The 23,455-nt window shown below is 33.9% G+C and overlaps 1 protein-coding gene across 2 annotated transcripts in view; it reads right to left on the minus strand.

The window, feature by feature from the left end:
- TPR (translocated promoter region, nuclear basket protein) overlaps positions 1-23,455 on the minus strand; it is a 66,038-nt gene that overhangs the window by 27,187 nt on the left and 15,396 nt on the right. For both annotated transcript variants that reach the window (XM_025430104.3, XM_025430105.3), the window contains exons 16-32: positions 22,742-22,902; positions 21,949-22,082; positions 21,711-21,859; positions 20,328-20,490; positions 18,965-19,099; positions 18,293-18,433; positions 17,029-17,194; positions 15,500-15,666; positions 14,378-14,530; positions 13,863-13,979; positions 8,509-8,712; positions 8,223-8,407; positions 7,663-7,810; positions 3,864-4,001; positions 3,637-3,768; positions 2,473-2,603; positions 838-1,048 (exon numbers count right to left, since the gene is read on the minus strand). In XM_025430104.3, the coding sequence (XP_025285889.2) occupies positions 838-1,048; positions 2,473-2,603; positions 3,637-3,768; positions 3,864-4,001; positions 7,663-7,810; positions 8,223-8,407; positions 8,509-8,712; positions 13,863-13,979; positions 14,378-14,530; positions 15,500-15,666; positions 17,029-17,194; positions 18,293-18,433; positions 18,965-19,099; positions 20,328-20,490; positions 21,711-21,859; positions 21,949-22,082; positions 22,742-22,902 (2,635 nt within the window). The remainder of the gene's footprint in view (positions 1-837; positions 1,049-2,472; positions 2,604-3,636; positions 3,769-3,863; positions 4,002-7,662; positions 7,811-8,222; positions 8,408-8,508; positions 8,713-13,862; positions 13,980-14,377; positions 14,531-15,499; positions 15,667-17,028; positions 17,195-18,292; positions 18,434-18,964; positions 19,100-20,327; positions 20,491-21,710; positions 21,860-21,948; positions 22,083-22,741; positions 22,903-23,455) is intronic.

Raw genomic sequence — 23,455 nt, forward strand, 5'->3', positions numbered from 1 at the left:
TCTTAAAGGTTATTCACAGATGAATTTTCTACGGAATAACTCTAATGTCTGAGAGTACGGAATTAGTTAAATAAGTTAGTGTTTTCCATACAACTGAATATTAGCCATCTAATCAAAATGATGCTGCATTGCAAATGTTTGATACAGAAATTTTTATAGTAATGAGTGAGGTGAAAAAGCAAGTTACAAAAAATATACAAACGATCCTATTTCTTTGGAAAAACACATTACACGTATGTTAGGAAAAGCATACTAAAGTGTTAATAGCAGTCATCATCAACGGGTAAGGATTCTGGATTTTTAAACTATATTTTCTAATCTAACAGGTGCTAAATATGTAAGTCAACATACAAGTTTTTTTACTTTTGGGAATTAATTCAGATTTGAAATGTAATAAGAACTAAAAAATTCTTTTTGATAGGTGGTTAATGCACACTACTCACGTAATACTATAAAGCCTGATTAATTATAAAGAACGATCATTTTTTGATATACACAATTTTAATCAGCAGTGAGTTACAAGAACAGGTTTGAAAAGGGACTATATTTAAGACTGGAAAACTGAACTAAAATACCTAACATTTACTAAAATTTCTTTATGAACTTACAGTGAAATTTGATGCATATTAAAGAACTAATTTTAAGCCAAATAAAGATTATCAATATAAGCTTACATTCATGTTCACAACCTAAAGACCAATAATAAAAATTATAAAGAAATAAGACTTTTCAAAATCATTATATACGTGTATAAAGTACATAAAACAATATTGTGTACGTCAAAAAATTATACATATGTGTAGAGTGTGAGAGAGACAGAAAATTGTTTCAACATACCTTATCCTGTTGTGCTTTAAGTTCCTCATATTGAGTCTTATATCTACGCCCAATCTTCTTGACTTGAGTAATAGTTTTGACTTTTTCTTGGATATCAATTATTTTGGCATCTAAGTCCTTCTGAATGGTTTCCTTTTCAGTTCTCACTTTATTTAAATCTTCCTTTAGACTCTGGATTAAGTTCTGGTTGTTGGTCAATGATGCATTTGATCTAAACAAACAAAAAATGGGGTAAGGGAAAAAGATAAATATATGACACTTCTTAAAAATTTTTAAATCCTTTAATTTACATTACCATTTGCTTTAGTATGTTTTTTTTTTTTGTATGTTTATTTTAAAATCCTAAAACACACACTCCAAAAGATAATTCCTTAAATTATGAATCTGTGGTCTTTTGGAAAGATTTTATTTGCTTATTACAAAGGCATATATGCCCATTTTAGAGAAAACCTGAGCTACAAGTGGTTAAGTAACACGTACAACTTTGCACAGTAATCAAATGTTGGTACACAGTACTTAAGGCAGTACTTCTGCCTGGTAATAAAATTTATACTTTCTACCATATTGGGAGTCGAATAGATACATTAGTCCACATGTAGTCTCTGTCACATGTTCTTCCTTTTTTACAATACGTTAAAAATAAGAACATTTTTCTTTGTTTACAGGCTGTGCGAAAACAGGCACGAAAGTGAGTCTGCCAACCCCTGTACTTTATCATAAACTAAATTTGAAATCAGGTGACCTTAATTAAGAGCAAGGGTTTAACAACTACTAACTGTGACCTTGGGTACCTTTCTGAATCTTAGTTTCCTCATCTTTGAAATTAAGTATTATCTCTCCTACTTAAAATGCCAGACTGTTAAAAAAGAGAGAGAATATATGAGAGATTTGTAAGCTGCCAAGCTTTATACAAGTAGGGGCTGACATACAAATAACACTAAAACTTAAAAAAAAAAAAAGGTAAACCAGAAACATTAATGTTAATATTAAATTTCTTAACTTTATTTTTTAAAGATTTATTTATTTGAAAGCCACAGAGCACTTAGGCACATGACCCTGAGCAGGGGGAGGGGCAAAGGAAGAGGAAGACTCTCAGGCAAACTCCTGGCTGAGTGCAGAGCCCAACATGGGGCTGGATCTCACCGCCAAGATCATGACACCAAGATCATGACCTGAGCCAAAGTCAAGAGTCAGATGCTTAACCAACTGAGCCACCCAAGCACCCCTAAATTTTTTAACTTTAAAAGGGCAATAGTTCACTATAAGCTCATTAAAAAAAATTTCTAATTTAAGAACTTCCTTTATTATATACACTTTAAAAATACTCAGAAATACATGCTAAGCAAAAGAAAATCCTACTTGCAAAAGTTATTTTGACTGTTTAGAAAATACATTTAGCTTTAGACTCATGCCAAAGATTTTTAAAAAGGTAATAATCATATATAAAGGCATAAGATTAAATTACTGCTTGTTTGGCTCCATAAAAGTAATAAAGAGAGTCAAATGTAAGGACTCTAGCACGTTTTATTCTTTCTACACTCAGGAAACTTTTGGGGGAGTTGATATATAAAGAGTAGAAATAAACCTGCTTAAGATTTCATATATTCATACAGTTTAAGGCTTCTTTCCATATACCTTGCAATTTCAGCTTTAAGTCTCCCAATTTCTTCAGTCAACTGTTGAATACGCTTAGTATGCACTTCCTTTTCAGAGAGGAGCTTCCGATATTCTTCTGTATCTGGATCTTTCTGTTGACTAACTAGATGCTAGAATAATAAAAAATGCATAATATGGTTTTATAGGCTTTATGAAACTAATGTGCTGTAAAACTAATGTGCTAATAACATAACAATATCTAATTACATTGACATAAGTTGTCTTATACACATGGTGATCAAGCACCAAACTACAAAGACTGAAGTTTTAATTTGTTTAGCTAAAACTCCTGGCCAAAATGGAAAGGTGAAATAAAGTAAATGTCACTCATTATACATAATTTTTCATAATTGCAAACAAATATTACACAATAGTTACAAAGAAGGAAAATAAAGGAATCCAAAGAAATTATAATCTTTTAATATTAAATATCTACTTTCATTAAAGTGACATTTACAAGAAAAAAGCGTCTATATCTTTAAATCATTAAAATTGAAACAAAAATATGAAAATAATGCTAAATGTAACTGATTCCATTAGCCAGGAAAGACAGCAGCAAAATTTTAAAAATATATCTACGTTTGGGAAGACGACCTTCCTTTCTTGATTTTTCAGATGGCTTGTGCAACAAAAACAGGAGTAAATGGGCTCTAAAGTTTGACAATTTTATACAGATAGTAAGTAACAGTTACCATTCTAGACCATTTTCTAGGTGTGAGGTGTTGGGCAAACTGGTTTACATTTATTAAATTTTTTGTAAAATGAAAACTGGTATTATGTCTTCATTTTTACAAATGAGAAAAATAGGCTCAGAAAGATTAAGAAACTCTCAGAAATTAAACAACTAATATCTGGCAAGGCAGATTTCCAACCTTTTGTTTAAATCTAGAACTCGAGTTTCTAACCGTGTTATATGGTTTTATCTTTCCTAAAATTTTCAAGTGAACAAGTCTTTTTTAAAGTGCTTCAATACACTAGACAAATCCATTTTATCAGGTACAAAAATATTTGAGATAAAGGAAAAACACAAATGTGGAATTTAAGGAAATAGACTAGCTATTTCTTAAAAAAATATATCAAATATTTTTTAATCTCTTAAATGTTGCCCTTTTTAAAATCGTTTCCATCTTCAATTGGATTTACCTGGTTTCGTGCTTTCCAACGTTTGACATCTTCTTCTAGTAACTTCTTCTCTGCTTGCAACATACCGCTTTTCTCACTCAGCTCAGCATTTGCTTCTTGTAAGGGTAAAATATCTAACTCCAGTTTTCTTACCTAAAAATAGTGGCAGTATTTTTTAAATATCTGATATAAAAATTCTAATATTATTAAAAATGACATGTCTCTATCTTGATTAGTAAGTTCCAAACCTTTGCTTGCATTTGCTGTAGATCCTGTTCTAGCCTCTCTTTCTCTTCTCTTAGCATCTTATTGGTCTCCATCACCACATTCATTGTTTCGGTTTTCTTCATCAGTTCTTCATGCTGGGCCATTGTTTTTGCAGTTACCTAAAGATTTCAAACACATGTGTACACCAATACCCAACAGTAGGTGAACACCTATCTTTTCCTACTAGTTCTAATCTTCCCTACAAAAAGTAAAAAGGATTTCAATGTCAGCTTTCAAAATGGAAATGTTTGAAAGTTTTACGTTTCTTTTTCTATGATGCAGACTAACTACAAAGAGTTTAAACAAATGCAAGAAATTAGAGATGAAAGCAAAAAGATACTATAAATCCCACTAGTAATCAGTACTAACACTGGGTAAAAAACATCAATTCAGATCTCTATTAATCTTTCTCCTTTTTCTTGGTATACTGAGTTTATTAAGGGTTTTTAAATGATGTTATTTTGTCCTCAGCTCCCTCCGCTTGTTCACACATTCTTCATTTCATTTAGTTCTTTCATCACTTTGGTTGTTAACAATTTTACTGAATAATGTTCAGTTGTGAGGAACTTCTTGTCTGTTCTCAATGGGTATAATCATCCATCTTTTAAACATTACTTCATTCCCTCACAATTTTTAAATCTATGGCTCAGACCAAGGACAATGTTACAGCAATGATGCAAAAAGAGAAATGATAGCCCCCCCCCATTTGATTTAAACAGGCTTCATTTCCCATAGTAATAAATTTTCTAGATATGTCTTATAAACCACAAAGTACTGGAAAGGAAGCTTCCATTCAAAGGCAATCTATCTTAAGCTACTGTAAATGATACTAACTTTTTGTCCATTGGAGATATATACTATGCTATAACAAATCATCCCGTCAAGTATAACCACTGTCCACATAGTTGAATTTCTGGGATCAAGAAAGTATATTTACTTTTTTTTTTTTTTTAATTGTTTATTTATTTGTGAGAGAGAGCATGAGCGAAGGGAAGTGCTGAGGGAGAGGCAGAGCAGACTTCCCACTAAGCAGGGGGCCCGTTGCAGGGCTTGATCCTAGAACTCTTGGATCATGACCTGAACCAAAGGCAGACACTTGACTGAGCTACCCAGGACCCTCATGAAAGTATATTCAAATTGATTCCCATCACAACCGGTGGGGCACATCTAACTCAACTGTGAGAAGGCACACTGTACAATCTCCTTGCTGCTGATTACATGGCTTGGGTCTCTGCCTTGTCCTCTCTTCCTTCCCTTGCTCCCCTGCCTGTCTCTCTCCCTGCGACAGCCCTCCAGCTTGGGGTAGCTTGCTATAATAGGTGTGAAGGTTTCAGGTCACAGACTATGGGCCTACTGGTGGATGTGCGGGGATGTTCCAGATGTACCCCAGTTTCTTTTTTTAAGTCTTAAATGTTGCCCACCTCTCCCCCACACTCCCCAAGACTTTTCTTCATTTCCCATGAGCACCCTTGGCTGAAGCACAGATTGTAACCCCCTTTCGCCCCTTTGAAACTGGCCTTTAGTGAGGAATTCAGGGCTTTCCCTGTATCTCCTCCCCTACCTTAACTGAGGGATGCTGCTTTTTCTTTCCTCCTCCTCAAGTGCCTTTGTGCACCCCCACCACTCCACACTTTCCATGACACTTCCTTGCTTTGGCCAGAAGCCATAAGGTAAGGTTGGAAAGTCTCTGACTTCTCTCGTTTAGTTTTAGAACCACATTTACTCACTCTCAACCAGCGTGGGGATGAATATTGGGTTCTTAGCCCTGCCACCCTCTGCTGCCATCATCAGGTGATGACGTTTTTTAGCTCAGATTCTGATACAGTGAAAAGAACAGTAACCAGAGGTACTCAAGACTGGCCAGTTCTCAATGCCACGGAAGACAACGTAAACACATGATCCCTCGGGATGTACTGTTTTCTTTTCCTGTAACTGCTTTTGCTTTTATAAGTTGAACAAATTTTTAACTGGGTTCACATTTGGTCATCCTTTCAATCCATTTGGGCTTAGTTTGGAATGTGATAACTGGAAGAACAAAAAGAACCTTGAATTCGGTGCATACTTCGGTTTTGGTGCTGCTGCTTCTCATGGTCCTCAACAGAGATTAAGAAAGAACTCAGTGTGCACAGCAGATCCCTAAAATCTGTGGGCCTGATTTCCTGACAAATTGCTGCCCTTTTCCACTTTTCTGTTCAGGAGTAGAAAAGGCTGGGATGAGGATGCATACTAAAATGAAAGCAATTTAATGTGTTTTAGATTTTTATTCTTTTTAATTTCTTTTTTAAAATTTCTTTTTAATTTATGGTTTGTTAAGCCACCTTTTAAAGCAGCAACTATCAAGTCTGAAAAGCAATCAATGTTTCTATTAATCTTTTTCTCAGGGGGCACCTTGTTCCTTATAACTTTAGTTCTAAGGATCTAACACTCTGTAAGTAAAGTTTAACATTACAGAATTGCATAAGCAGACTTTTTACTGTCAGACTAATGCCTGCTTTTAATGTAACAAAAAAGGTGTGTGTTGGCTCAGAATTGCCATGCTTGAGCACTCACCATGCTTAAGCATTTTTTTTAAGATTATTTATTTTACAGAGAGGGAGAGAGAGCGTGCAAGCAGAGGAGAGAGGCAGAAAGAATGGGAGAGAGAGAAGAGCAGACTCCCTGCTGAGCAGTGAGGATGATTCGGGGCTCCATCCTAGTATCCTGAGATCATGACCTGAGCTGAAATCAAGAGTTAGTTGCTTAACCAACTGAACCACCCAGATGCCCCTTGTTTGGGTATTATTTTTGATATGTGTGTTATTTCTTGCCTTTGCCGATTGTATGTAGGAGCTGTTTTCCCCTCTGACTTTGTCTGTTGGGCATTTTCTAGTATGATTTACCTGAAGGAACAGAGAGACTATGTAATCCTTTTAAAAACTAAGATTCTGCTTTTTCCTCCAAATGTTAATGCCACTGAACTGGAGGGTCTGTTTATCTCCATGATGAGATGTTTGATTTGGACTGTCCTCTCAAGATGTAATTCTGAAACTTTGCATTTTTGTATGAAAACATACATCTCATAAACCTACTTACTTTCCCTGGGGGTTCAATGATTTTTTTCTCTAGCAGCCATTCCAACTACCTATCAGTTAAAAGATAAATGATTCAAAGTCTTAATTTGTTTCCTTCCAGATGTGAAGTTATATTACTGCATATCCTCATAATACGGGCATGCAATTATAAGCTTTTGGGTGGTGGTGTGGGCTAAGGAGTTGAGTGTGTGCTGTGACTATCCATTCACTAAAGCATCTTCTTTTCCTTTTCTGGTTGATAGTTTTGACTATTTTTTACTCCTCTGCTGAGGATGTATACTTATTCTGTAGTAGTTTCTATCTACAATTTTATCTTAGAATAACTACTCAAACATATATATGACAACTATAATAATAAAGACAACTGAAATTTATTAAGTATTAACTATGCACCAGACATGTTTCTAAATGCTTCATGTACCTTAACTCACTTAATCCTTATTATTATCATCCTAATATTCTGGATGAGGAAATTTAAGAGCAGATAAATATACACAAGACACACATCTAAATGGTATGAAGCTAGAATTTAAAACCAGCCAGTCTGACTGTCACTAGTCTTTTGTCATTATACTCTATCACTTAAAATAATGTTTAATAGTTTATGAGTTTAGGAAAATCACTTATTTCAAATTAAACTTTATGTCATAAGAACTGAAATGAGCTCTTTTGATTTAACAACTGCTTTCTTAAAGCTTAGGATACATACCTGGACTTTCTCCCTTTCAGCATTTAGACTATCCTGCAGTTCCTGCAGTTCTCTCTCTAAAAGTTCAACTCTTTGTCGATAACGCAGACTCTCAACCTGAGCCACCTCAAACCTGGTTTCAGCAATTTCTTTTTCTCTTCGAATAAATCTAGAAGAATATGTAAGATTTTATTTGAATAAAAAAATATCAATAATATAACATTTCAAAACTTGGATAATTTTTAAGATGACAAAAATCAGTGACTTTAATGAACTATTTTTACATAATGTCTTATTTAATAAATAATGAGACTTTTAAAAATTATTGACCGTGGCTTTAGAAATGTGTATCTTTAAAATAACCAAAATGCATTTAATTTTTCAAAGAACTGACTCGAGTTCTTACTCTCAGATTCAGCCTAGTCATTTCTTTAACTTAGCACGTCTAAATGTCAAAAGTGACCTGTAAGGGATGAAAACTTTATAAATAAACAGCTTCCCTAATTTACCTATTTGTAGTTGCATTACACATTTGTTGGTACACCAAAGAAATGAAGCATAAACAACTTTATTGGATTTACCTGAGAATTTCTAAAATTTGTTCTTGAGATTTTCCTTCTTCACTGAGAGATACGTTCAAGGGACCTTGGACACCTTCCTTCACAGAAGCAACAACCTTGTCACTTAATTTTTCAATCTGATCATGAAGTAATCGGTTTTGTTTCTCTAGATCTTCACAGCGAGACATACACTTGGAAACTTCATCCTGTAAACAGAGTCATTATAATACCAGACTTTCCAATGTACATTTAAAACTCCCAAACCTTTAAATTCTCCAGAACATTCCATCATAGTGTACAATAATACCTTTAACATTCTTTCTCTTTCCTCCCAAGATGCTTTACACTCCAATAACTGTGATTCTGCTTTCTGGGTTGTTTCTTCCAAATGCTGACGGACTGATGCCATTTTGGAAACCTGTTCCTTGGCAGCTTGTAGAGCTTCAACATCAGCAGCATGTAGCATCAATTCTCTCTCATACTTATTCTGAGCTTCCACAGCTATTTTAGCCTGTAAGAAATTATTCCCCCATTGACACAAGATTAAAAACTCATTAGGTCAGTATTTTCTGAAAAGATGCATATTATATGACTTATAATAACAAAAGACAATCTAAATATACCAAAACATGAGAATAATTAGTAGTTATGCTGTATCTATTTAATGAAATATATGCTGCTTACAAGAGACTCATTTTAGACCTAAAGACACCTGCAGATTAAAGGAAGGGGATAGAGAAACATTTATCATGCAAATGGCAGTCAAAAGAAAGAATGAATAGCGATTCTTCTATCAAATAAAATAGAGTTTATTTTTTTTTTAAAGATTTTATTTATTTATTCAATGATAGTCACACAGAGAGAGAGAGAGAGGCAGAGACATAGGCAGAGGGAGAAGCAGGCTCCACGCAGGGAGCCCGACGTGGGATTCGATCCCGGGTCTCCAGGATCGCGCCCTGGGCCAAAGGCAGGCGCTAAACCGCTTCGCCACCCAGGGATCCCAAATAAAATAGAGTTTAAATCAAAGACTGTCATAAGAGATGAAGGGAAAAAAAAACAAAAAACAAAACAAAACAAAAAACAAACAAACAAACAAAAGAGATGAAGGGCATTATGCAATAATAAAAGGGACTATCCAACAAAAAAAATCTTTAACAATTGTAAATATTTATGGCCTCAACATGGGAGCACTCAAATATATAAAACAATTAATAACATAAAGGAACTCATTGATAATAATAGCAGAGCAGTAGGGAAACTTTAACACCCCACCTAAATCAATGGACAGATCACCTAAGCAGAAAATTAACAAGGAAACAATGGCTTTGAATGACACACTGGACCAGATGGACTTAACAGATATAGTCAGAACAAAAAGAAGACACATTCTTTTTGAGTGCACATGGGACATTCTCCAGAAGAGATCACATGCTAGGTCACAAGTCAGGCCTTGCTTGACAAGTACAAAAACACTGAGATCATACCATGAATATTTTCTGACCACAACACTATGAAACTTGAAGTCAACCACAAGAAGAAATGTGGAAAGATCACAGATACATGGAAGTTAAAGAACATCCTACTACAGAATGAATGGGTTAACCAGGAAATTAAAGAAATTTAAAAATACATGGAAACAAATGAAAATGAAAACATGACAGTCCAAAACCTTTGGAAAGCAGCAAAAGCAGCCCTAAGAGGGAAGTACATAGCAATATAGGCCTAACTCAAGAAGCAAAAAAAAAAACAAAAACAAACAAACAAACAAACACCTCAGATAAACAACCTAACCTTGCACCTAAAGAAACTAGAAAAAGAACAACAAATGAAGTAAAGAGCCAGCAGAAGAAGGGAGATAATAAAGATTAGAGCAGAAATTATATAGAAACAAAAAACGCAGTAGAACAGATCAATGAAACCAGGAACTGGTTTCTGGAAAAAAAAATCAATAAAATTAATAAACCTGTAGCTGGACTTATCAAAAAGAGATGAGACTCAAAAAAATAAAATCATTAATGAGAGAGGAAAGATCACAACCAATACTGCAGAAATACAAACAACTCTAAGAGAATATTATGAAAAATTATGTGCCAATAAATTGGGCAATAAGAAGAAATGGATAAATTCCTAGAAACATATGAATTACCAATACTGAAAATAGGAAGAAACAGAAAACTTGAACGGATTCATAACCACCAAAGAAATTGGATCAATAATCAAAAATCTCCCAACGAAGTCCAGGGCCAGATGAATTCCCAGGGGAATTCTACCAAACATTTAAAGCAGGAGGTAGTATCTATATCCTTCTCAAACTGTTCCCCCAAAAAAAGAAATGGAAGAAAAACATCCAAACTCATGCTGTGAGGCCAGTATTACCCTGATTCCAAAACCATACAAAGACCCCACTAAAAAGGAGAATTACAGGCCAAAACCACTGATGAACATGTATGCAAAAATTTTAAACAAAATACTAGCAAATTAATGAATCCAACAGTTCATTAAATAGATCATTCACCACCATTAAGTAGGATTTATTCCTGGGCTGCAGTGGTAGTTCAATATCTGATAATCAATCAACATGATACACCACGTTAATATAAGAAAGGATAAGAAAAAACCACACGAACCTCTTAATAGATGTAGAAAAGTGACGATGTACATCCATTCATAAAAACCCTCAGCAAAGCAGGGATAGAGGAAACAAACCTCAACACAATATGGTCATATACAAAAAGCCCAAAGCTAAAATCATTCTCAATGGGGAAAAACTGAGAGCTTTTCCTCTACGATCAGGAACAAGACAAGGATGTCTACTCTCACTAGTTATTTACATAGTACTGGAAGTCCTAGCTTCAGCAATCAGACAACAAAAAGAAAAGGCATCCAAAAAGGAAAGGAAGAAGTCAAACTCTCTTTGTAGGTGATGTGGATACTTTATACAGAAAATCCAAAAGACTCAATCAAAAAATTGCTAGAACTGATACACAAATTCGGTAAAGTCACAGGATACAAAATCAACGTATGGATACTTGTTGCATTTTTATAGACCAATAATGAAGCAACAGAAAGAGAAATCAAAGAATCAATCTCATTTACAATTGTACCAAAAACCTAAGACACCTAGGAATAAACCTAACCAAAGAGGTAAAAGATCTGCACTCTGAAAACTATACAATGCTGATGAAAGAAATTAAAGATGACACAAAGAAATGGGAAGACATTTCACACTCATGGATTGGAAGAACAAAGATTGTTAAATTGTCTATCCAAAGCAATCTACACATTAATGCAACCACTATCATATAAATACCATCATCAGTTTTCAGAGCTAGAACAACCAATCCCCAAATTTGTATGGAACCACAAAAGATCCTGAGTAGCCACAGCAATCTCAAAATAGAAAAGCAAAGCTGGAGGCATCACAATTCCTGATTTCAAGCTATACTACAAAGTTGTTTTTTGTCTTACAAAGCTCTATTACAAAGACAGTAGGATACTGGCACAAAAAGGGACATAGATAAATGGAATACAGTAGAGAACCCAGGAATGAACAACTATACGGTCAATTAATCTTTGACAAAGCAGGAAAGAATATCATATGGAAAAAAAATGTCTTCAACAAATGGTATTGCGAAAAGTGGACAGCAACATGCAGAATAATGAACTGGACCACCTTCTTATACCATCCATACACAAAAATAAACTCAAAATGGATTAAAGACCTAAATGTAAGACAGGAAACCATCAAAATCCTAGAGGAGAATACAGGCGGGAACCTTTTTTGAACTGGTGGTAGCAACTTCTTACTATATATGTCTCCTGAGGCAATGGAAACAAAAGCAAAAATAAACTTTTGGGACTTCATCAAAATAAAAAGCCTCTGCACAGCAAAAGAAACAATCAATAAAACTAAAGGGCAACCTATGCAATGGAAGAAGATATTTGCAAATGGTATATCTGATAAAGGTTATATATCCAAAATATTTAAGAATTTATAAAACTCAACACCCAAAAAACAAATGATCCAGGTAAAAATAGGCTTAAGATATACCAAATAGACATTTTTCCAAAGAAGACAAACAGATGGCTAACAGACACATGAAAAGATTCTCAACATCACTCATTATCAAGGAAATATAAATCAAAACTACAATGAAGATACCACCTCACACCTGTCAGAATGGCTAAATTAACAATAAAAGAAACAAGATGTGGAGAAAGAGGAATCCTATTACACTGTTGGTGGGAATGTAAGCTGGTGCAGCCACTCCGGAAAACAGTATGGAAGTTACTCAAAAGTTAAAAACAGAACTACTCTAAGATCTAGCAATTGCACTACTAGGTAGTTATCCAAGGATACAAAAATACTGACTCAAAGGGACACATGCACCCAAATGTTTGTAGCAATATTATCAATAATACCCAAATTATGGAAAGAGCCCAAATGTCCACGGACTGATGAATGGATAATGAAGGTGTTGGGGAGATATAAATATATGTTACACACACACACACACACACACACACACACACACACACAGGCAGGAATATTATTCGGCCATAAAAAATAATGAAATCTTGCTATTTGCAATGATGTGGGGGGAACTAGAAAGTATCCTAAGTGAAACAAGTCAGTCAGAAAAAGACAAATACCATATGATTTCACTCATGTAGAATTTAAGAAACAAAACAAATGAACATGGAAGGAAAAAGGCAAACCAAGAAACAGATTCTTAACTATAGAGAACAAACTGAGGTTTACTGGAGAGTGAGGTGTGCAGGGATATGGGTTAAATAGCTAATGGGGATGAAGGAGGGCACTTATATGAGGAGCACTGGGTGTTGTATGTAAGTGATGAATCATTAAATTCTACTCCTGAAAATAATATTATATTGTATATTAACTGGAATTTAAACAAAACAGGAGAAAAACAATAACCCATACCCCCAAAACAAAAAAGAAATATTAAAGAACTGTTCAAAATGAAACTTATGAGGACTATGTAGCAATTTGGAGCAGGCTTTATGAAATAAAGGCTAAGTATAAATCAGATTAGTAAAAATACATGTGCACACACGACAGCAACACAAACCTAAAGTGAACAAGGGAAATGAGAATAATTTATAATATTGAATTACAGATACATTTTTTCACTTTAATTTCCAATGTTATTATGTTTGGCAATAAGGCAAGGATAAATCATTTTTGTCTTATTATCTTTGAAGTACTTTGCCCTATGTTCTATTTTTTTTTCTGTGTTCCATTTTTAAAGTAATCTTCGTGCATATACATACCACGTACATGTAAGCAATACTGAATTGTCATGGAATGAATGGTTATTCATAGACCACTAAGGTTAAAATGAGAAGTTAGTAAACTCCTTACATATATTTCTTTCCCATTCTATTTCAGTTTAATTCTCATTTGAATTTTTATTTTTTCCCTATTTGTGAAGATTGATTTGTTAATGATTATTGCACTAGTTACTTCAAGCATTCACATATACTTTTCAGCTGATCTTAGTCCAAGTCCACAACAGTGTAAATAACATTGCATTTCTGTAAGGTTCACTAATCTCTGGTAGGTATTAATATACTCCAAGAACTGTTCCCTAGGATCAAATTTCATTTCTCAGTATTGGCTACAAGATCAACACTTACTTGTTCCTGACAGTCACGTCTGGCTTGCTGTTCATTACTCAAAGCTGTGCTTGCTCTCTGAAGAGCTTCTTGTACTTCATTCTGAACACTATTAAGTGTTTTCTTTAACTCAGACAACTAAATCAAAAAAAATAACATTAAAACCAGAGTTAACTGCAAACTTACTTTATGGTAAAGACAGATTTTATAAAGCCAACTAGTCCAGAGGGATTTCTTATACATTTAAAAGATAACTTGATGTCATTATCTGCATAAATTTTGCAGGTCTATATTCACTAAAATACCAGTCAATGCGCAGGCAAAGTCTTCCAAAAAGCAGCACTGGTACCTACCCATAAAGTGGTCTAAAATAACTCAAAAGAAAACATGTACAGGCCTAAAGAACAGACTAACACATAAAACTACTGTTAAATATGTGTTCGTCAGTATCTCATGAGATGTACTGGGTGGTAACTGATGTGCTATTGAAATCCTTACACACATAAACGACTGACATGGTTAATAATCTAATTTACCTGATGTTCCATACTCTCTATGGCTTTTCTCTTGTCATCCTGAAGTTCCTGTTTTTCTTTCTCCACTTCCATTAGCTTCTTTTCCAACTGTGTCTGAAACTCAGCAGACTCTTTTAAACGAACTTCAATATTCTTACGTACTTCTTCTGTCACCTTTACCATCATCCAAATAACATGATAAAAAAATTATACACACTTAAAACTATAGTTTCCCTATATCTACACTAAATTTGAAAAGTACTAAAATTAATATTTGCCTTGTATTAAAAAAAAATCCATCAATGCTGATCACAGAGTTTTAAAACAACATTTAAAACCTCATACTACCTCTTAACATGGCTACTGGCCATTTTTCTTTTTTGAAGTGAAATTTCCAGTTCCTCATTTCTCTTGTCACCAAATCTGTCCATTCTACCATCAAAAGATCTTTGCCCCACATATCTTGATTTCTATGACGCCAACCACAAAAGCTTTTAAAACTATGGCTAGTCCTAGACTATTGCTATAGACACTAAAACAAACTATATCCTCCAATCAACTACATTAATCTAATTGAGACAAATTCTGATGATGACATGTTGGAAAAAATCAAAAGCTCTAAATCTTATAGAATATAATTTAATATGACATTCAAAACCTTTCACATTTGGTTCTTGGTACATTTATAATTCTATTCCTCGTTATTTCACTTTACAAAGTCAATATACTAGCCAAACTGTTATTACCTGAAGTCTTTCTATTTGGCTGAGGGTCCCTAGTATATGGAAGAGCCTTCTACCTTTGACTACCCAAATAATACTTTCTTTCAAGGCGGTGAACAAATACCATCTTTCTTGTAAAGTCACGCAGGAAACAACCAACCTCACTTCCTTCCATTCACACTAATATTTGATATGTACCTTTCTTATAGCAATTATACCCTCCTTTGTTTTACAAATTTTGTGGGTTTTGTTTTATCTGGCTTATCAGACTTAATAACTTTTAAGGTGCAAGAGGCAAATACAATGATATCCTCCAAACTCACATTTACTACAGTGCTTACAACAAGCTAATTAAAAAAACAAAAGAAAACAAAAACAAAAACATTAATTGCATTCAAATGGAATTTAAAATTGTATATACCTGTTTTTCTTTGTTAAGAGATTCTTCTAAGCTAGTAACCATTGCTCGATACTGTTCCACATTACTAGTACTTGTTTTGAGTCTCTCCTTCAAATCATTCACCTGCTCTTCTGCCTGCCGTAGCTGACTCAGAAGATCATCCACATCCTCTTTGTTGCTAGGCTGACCTAAAAGATTTAAGAGCTTTCTTAAAATTAACATTTTAAATGACCTTAGAGATAACTAAGAGTTCATGAAATTAGGATTAAGACTCAAATGGAGAAATACTTTTCTAAAAAGTATATTTCAACCCATGCTAAGTACCAAAATACAAACAGGTACTTTGCCAGGATATTGTTATTTCTTATTAAAAAAAATCGAATATTTGAAATGTGCTATTACAAATATTACAAAGATATTTAAAAGAGAAGAACACTAAATATTTGTAATAAATTGAAGGAGCTACTTGAAAATACTACCAGGTTCTTATTTAAACATTTTTTATAAACACTAAATCTTTTATCATTCAATTTTCATTCTAAAATCCATGGGAAATGAAGAAACTGAAGATTGAAAATGATGTTTTCTTATCATATATCAATAAGAAAGGACTGTGGACTACTGGAAAATTACATATCCACTATACATTTATATGTCATATATATAACACACATATATGTACACATACATATTATGTTAAGATTATATTATTATTTTTTAAAGATTTTATCTATTCATGAGAGACAGAGAAAGAGGCAGAGACACAGGCAGAGGGAGAAGCAGGCTCCATGCAGGGAGCCTGATGTGGGACTCGATCCCAGGACTCCAATTTCATGCCCTGGGCCGAAGGCAAGCGCTTAACTGCTGAGTCACCCAGGGATCCCCTATATTATGTTTTTTTAAGATTATCTGGACTGAAGGCTTTGCATTTGAAATGGTGTATTCATAAAGAGAAGCAAAATCTAATGAAACAAGTCTTTTACCTAAGGCTATAAACAATGATTATAAATACTCCTCTAAAAGAGACCAAACAAATCAATTATTTCTGTAAGAGGGCCTTATTACAGTTTTAACAAGTTAGAGTTGAAAATTCAAGCATTACCCTCCCTCAAAGGATACATTTTTAAAGTATCAATAAATAATTTCAATCACTGGAAAACTATAGAGCATATCTTGGTCAGGTGCCATGCAGAACTATTCCGAATCTTCTAAGTCTGTAAATTTATTAATTTAAGCCTAAAACTAAGCTTTACTATATGAAAAGGGTTTTTTTTCTCTTTTGCCATTATCCAGAAAGAATAAGCAATTATTTACAAGATATGTTATAAGCCTAAAAAAGTATTTTACTGGGGCACTTCGGTGGTTCACTTGGTTAAGCGTCTGCCTTTGGCTCAGGTCAGGATCCCAGGGTCTTGGGATCAAGCCTTGAGTCCCGCTCCCTGCTCAGCAGGAGGCTGGCTACTTTCTCTCCCTCTGCTTGTGCTCTCTCTCAAATAAATACTCTTTAAAAAAGAAGCAAAAAGTACTTTACTATCAGTCTACTTATTTACCTTTACCAGTTCTCTGTGAGGACTGAGAAGCAAGCTGGACTTCCATATTACTGAGGTGCTGTTTCAATGTAGCAATTTCCTTTTGAGCATTTTTTAATAGTTCTTTTGTGTTAAGATGAAGATTTGTCTCAGTATCCAGCTGTCTCTTTGTATCCAAAAGTTGAACCTAAAAAGAAAGATACATTAATCCTGCAAACACTATAGTTTCATAAATAACTAGAAATTCACACTATCTTTTTGTAATACTTTAAATTCTGGCCCAGATAAAGTAGCAAAAACCAGATCTGAAATAACTGAAAAAAATAACTGTGCTACCTGAGACAGGAAACAAAGCAGCAAGCCCTATTAGTTCCCTAGCTTCCTGACTTAGGAGGGTCTAGGCTTTGAAAAAGGGATATAAGACAGAGGCCAGCTGACTCCTTGAACTGAGAACATGTGACTGAGAGTACAGGAAGAATAAATTAACTTGAATTCCTAGGACAGAGAGCTGCACTGATAGAGTACCCTGGAGATTTGCAAAGGATCCCTGCTGAACATTTAGCAAAATAGTCATCAGTGCATACATGTGGAATTACCCCAGACAAGGCAAAAAATCCTCCAAAGAGACTGAAGAGTGTCTGGTGCTCATAGACAGGAATAATGCCTGTTATAGCAGACAGACTGAAAACACTCAATTCATTGGACACTGGGACTACTATTAAGGACGGCCTCATCTTAGTAGTGAGAGATAATTAGTTACAGACTGAGAATTGCTTTGGGCCTGCCTACCAAATCATAAAAAGGAACACTCAAGAGAATCAACTATTTTCAATTATTGCATCCCAGAACAAAACCCAAGATTTATATGAATATAAAAATATCTAGCACCTAAGAGGGATAAAACAATGTATGGCACCCAATCAAAAATTGCTAGGCACGGGGAACCCTGGGTGGCTCAGAGGTTTAGTGCCGGCCTTCGGCCCAGGACATGATCCTGGGGTCCTGGGGTCCTGGGATCGAGTCCCACGTCGGGCTCCCTGCATGGAGCCTGCTTCTCCCTCTGCCTGTGTCTCCGCCTCTCTCTCCCTCTGTGTCTCTCATAAATAAATAAATAAAATCTTAAAAAAAAAAAATTACCAGGCATACAAAGAGGCAAGAGAAACTTAACAGCTTGAAAGAAGTCTCTTCAAACCATGCACCAGCAGGAGATGGCAGTGTACCTATATACCAGCTTCATTTCTGGAAATAAATGATTTACAGAAATTCATAATACTAATAGACTCACATCTAGATTTCTAGTAAGTGTATGCCTTTGTTCCACCTCATTCTCCAGTTTCTTCTTTAGATGTGATATCTCATGTTCCAATTTTTCTATCTGGCTACTAAGTCTTTGTTTGGTTTCTGTTTCAGATCGCTCTAATATTCCCTGTAGTAAAAAAAGATTTTTGGTTATGCTTAAGAAAAAAGTGAAAAAAAAAAAAGCAACACAAAGAAAATTAAAGGCTACAGAAAATTACAGGATTACAATCCACTTCAACATGAGTTAAAGTCTATAACCAAGAACGTCTTTAAGCATTTTTCATATTAAAGTATCTGTTTAATAAAGCAAAAATACAAACATATGACAATAGTCATTCAGATTTCCTAAAGTTTTAAAAGAAAAATTAAAAACCAAAAATTTAATCTTAAAAACAAACTACACAGGACTCTGTAAATATATATGAGGATGAAAACTGCCAACTGCAGTTTCAATCAGTTCTGTTTCAAGGTTTTATTTAGAATATTGACATGTCCTAATAAACCTCAAAATGCAATTATCATCATAATGTGATAAAAGTGACAGAAAAATTTTCTAAGAGCCCATGAGGATACATTACTACTTTACTTTTACATTTACTTTAAACTACTTAAATTTAACTTTGAAAATTTTTTTCTATAAGTGTTTTTATCTGGTTACCTGAATTGTTTGAAGATTAGTCAGCAGCAAGTTTTGTCCTCTTTGTTCAGCTAATAAAGACTCTCTTTGCTGAGAAAGACGGACTTCTGACAATTTAAGCATTTCCTTTTCCTTTTTCAAGTTTTCTGCTCTTACCTTGAGGCAAATACAAGTAAAAGAAAGAGATGCTGGAAAATAATGTGTTAAATGCAGTAATACCATTATATATAATTAAAATGATCCTTCATTACTATGTATTTCTTAATGCTAATTAGAGATAACATCTCTTCATTATAGAAGAATTTATAATTCTTTAAGTTTCATGTGTTGAAATATGAAGGAAAAATTATTGGGAGTATCATATCAAATGAAAAGATCCTGCAATTACCACAAATATTTATGATATCTTTACTCTTAACAAATCAGATTAAAAAAAATATATCTACAACAGAGTAAAAGCAACAAAATTGCAAAATTTGCTATCATCATGCCTTCAATACTACTAAATTATACAAGTTTTATAATCCCAGCTTGGCTTCTAAGTATCTGAGAATGCTGACTGACTTATTTCAACTTTTTTTTTCCTCATAAAGAGGACCCTCCGAGTCTCAAAAGATTTGGGAGCTTGCTCTGAAAATATCCTCAAAGTATTCACATTTACACAATAAATCATAAATAAGCAATCATAAAACTTACTCCACCAGTTTGAAAAAGTGATACCTCCATCCCCACAAATGAGTGGGAGTGCATAAAAATCAAAGAATGCAGCCAAAAGAATTAGAAAACCTAGGTTTAAAAGTCTCAACCAACCCATCTCTCACAACTATCCTAAACAGGAAATCACTTAACTTTTGAGTGTTTCTCAAAAGATAAAATGGGGAACAGCTGCACCTTGCTCACAAATATGATCAAAAAGTTGTGTGGTAACTTTATAAAAAGTAGAAATATAAAAATTCATCATTAAGAATCCAGAGTTCAATTGAAAGTACTGTCCATTTCTAACAGGCATTTGTATACATATTGAAATTCAGCAATGTAACTTAATGCTAATAAAATTTTCATATTATCTTTTATCAGGAATGAGCAAGAATGAATACAATATTCTTTTCCTTGTTATAACTGGAGAAATAGTGACTTATAAATTTAATATGAAATGGAAGACTTGTCAGGAAATCTTAATCCAAAAAAACCAAACTTTTCCTCGTTTAGTTTTGATAGAAACAACCACTGGATTGATGCACAATTGGATATTTGGAAACCACGTAATGATACTTGAAATCTACATATCTGTCAAACATCTGTATCATACAGTTAAACTAATAACTAAAAAGCAAATGTCAAATGCAATTTATAATGCAAGTCAGATGAAGGAAATTGGTCTCACTTCTGCAACAGCTAGCTTTTCATTTGCTCCTCTCAAATCTTGTGTCATTGTATTGATGATCTGTTCCTGCTTTTGAGTTGTTGCGGTGAGTTTCTGATTTCTCTCATGTAGAGATGTGATTTCTCGACGATATCCTTCAACGTTATCTTGTAGCATTTCATAACTTAATACAAGATAAAAGTAATTCTATAAGCAACTGAAATACTATATTCTAGCTTAGTCCCCCCTTTCTGTTATTTAAAAAGATTTTATTTATTTACTTTCAAGCGAGAGAGTGCACGGACAAGCAGGGGGAGAGAGAGGAGGAGAAGCAGATTCCCTCACTGAGCAGAGAGCCCGATGGAGCCCAGGACCCCAGGATCATACCTGAGCTGGAGATACTTAACCAACTGAGCCACCCAGGTGCCCCCTAGCTTAGTTTCTTAAAGAGCTTCATAATAGCTTAATTTCACATGAGTAACAATATGAAAAAAGTAGTTTGTATAATAATGTAAAACCCTCAACTCCAAATTTAATAGTGAAATTTAAATTTTATAAATAAGCTTTAAATCTAATTTCATGCTGAATTAACTTTTAAAGCTAATTCCTTTATAAGAAGTTTAATCACATTCAAAATAATACCAATAATGTTGATATATCAAACATTCACCATGACACAGTATGCAATTTAAGATATTTATGCATGGTTAGAGAGGGAGTTTTCCAGATCCTTTTGGCCTCTATAATTCTTCCTAATTTCTATGTGCTTGAAAACTTACAAAATGGCTGGCTACAACTATTAGCATAGGAGAAAAAAAAAGTGCTTTTACGTAGAGTATCACATTGTTGGACTATATGGAGGAAACTACCCACCATATCCTTAAAAAACAGCTTTTTATCATGTAGTATACATAGAAATAAATTTTGTTGTAACTTGCTAAACTAATGAGTATTCAATGGATTAACTGGTAACTATAAAATGGGATGTACTGTAATCCCTTTATAAATGACCAAAAAAGTAAATTTTCCTAAAATTATCTAGCACTTGCTTCTTTTTTAGGGAAAGCTGAATGAAATTTACTCACATGCCTCATTCTCTGATGCATTTATAAATAATTAAGTCCTTCAGAAGCAGTAGATCCTTGAATCTTAAGAAGGAAAACTAACAACATTCCTCACATCAACTTCAACTTATCAAATAACTACCTGGACTCCTGAGGAATGCCTAAGAAAATCATAAAGCAATACTGAAAAATTAAACCTCCACAGCTTCTCATCCTGGAATAAATATGGTCCACAAATAAGTAACAATCCTGCAAATTAGTCCTTGAATTTGACTTATTTAAATATTGAAGTTTAGAATATTTATTTAGACTATTACTTTTTGAACAACAGAAAATTTACCGTTTAGAAGCAAAATCTAGTTGTGTAGAAATTTTGGTGTTTTGTGATCGCAAATCTGTAATTTGATCCTGAAGTTTCTCGAGCTGTTCATTTTGTATTTTTTCATTATCTGCCTTTTCTTTTTTGTAATTCTCAAAAATCTCCTGCAACTAAATATTGGAGAAATTATTGAAACATGACAACCTGTGTTCTCCAAGAACCTAATCCAAGATATAGGTGTAATGGTGTGGGGTCTTACCTGTTTAAGGGCAGCCTTGGCTTCTATGGCCTCTGCTGACTCAATTACAGGTACTGGAGCAGGAGTGGAAGCAGTCTGAGATGTACTTGAACGTTTCGGAGTTGATGCAAGAGAAATATCCTCTAAGCTTGAAGCTTCAGAAACGTAAAAAGAATGATATAACATTTATCACTACCAAAATAAGTAAGTTAGACTTATTCAAATGAAATGGTAAGATTATAGAGATTATAAAAGAATTATAAAAGAAGGAATCTACTAACCACCTTATTAAAACTATTTTGGAAAAAAAAAAAAACTTTTGGTTTTTGGCTAGAGACAACATTTGCAGATGAAATGTTAAAACAAAACGTAATTAAAAGGTCATGGACATGTAATGTACGGCATGGGAATATGGTTAGTGACATGTGGTAACTGCACAGTGACAAAGTGTAACCAGACTTTTTGGAGAGTTATTTCCTGTTGTATGGAAATGTCAAATCGCTTTGAGGTATACCTGAAACTAAAAGCATATTGTATGTCAATTATACCTAAAAATATATAAACATAGTAACTTATGGACTCTAATATGCATATTTTTCAGCAATGGTCAGCATTTCTTTTTTCTTAGATCTAAAATAACTGTATGTTTTAGGATTGGTGATGTAATAATCAATCATATATGGTAGTTAAATTTGAACTTACCATTCAGTAGAGTGGACAGTACTTATGTTGTAAGATCTATTCTATAATATACATTTTAAAAAAATTTCCCAAAACAACTTAGAATTTTTTAGGATAACATATAAAAACTTACGTTGTAAAGGAATGGCAACTCCTCTTTGTGACAACAAAATACGGTACATATCACGCTGACGAACTATAGAATCAACAAGCTGCATTTGATGTTGTCGTGACTCACGGAGTTGTTCTAATTCAGTGAGGGCATTCTCAAGTTTTAGCTGAAGCTCAGCAATTCTGTAGAAAAGGAAATTAGTCTATTTCACATAACGGAGAATGAGAGGCAGTTATAATTTCTACTATAAACTAATAAACATTCTACCATTTGTCACATCATTAGGATAATATTTTTGTCTCTTTTATCCTTTCTATCATCTGCTAAGTATTTTAAGATCTACTTTTGAAACTTCCACCAAACAGAACTCAGGTACTCACCAAAGTTATCTGAAAAATCTGTTTGCAAAAATCAAACTGATTCCACTCAGTCCAAACACCCCAGTCTTCTTACTTTCATAATTATTGCTCTTTCCTTAGCACCACTTTTTTGGGAAAAATTCATTACTCTGCTTGAGTAATTCCTACATTATCTTCTCCACAAAGCCTCGTCTGTTCCCTAAAACCCAGGCTAGATCTAGGCTCCCACAATAGGCTTATATTTGTTATAGCACTAATCACACTGAACTAAAATGATCTACTTATTTTTTTTTTTTTTTTTCATGATACTTATCTATTTTATTCTTAGGATCAATCTCACCCACAAATTGAGATACCGGAGAATAAAATGTTTTTT

The sequence above is a fragment of the Canis lupus genome, chromosome 7 (assembly GCF_003254725.2).
Source record: "Canis lupus dingo isolate Sandy chromosome 7, ASM325472v2, whole genome shotgun sequence".
Taxonomy (NCBI): domain Eukaryota; kingdom Metazoa; phylum Chordata; class Mammalia; order Carnivora; family Canidae; genus Canis; species Canis lupus.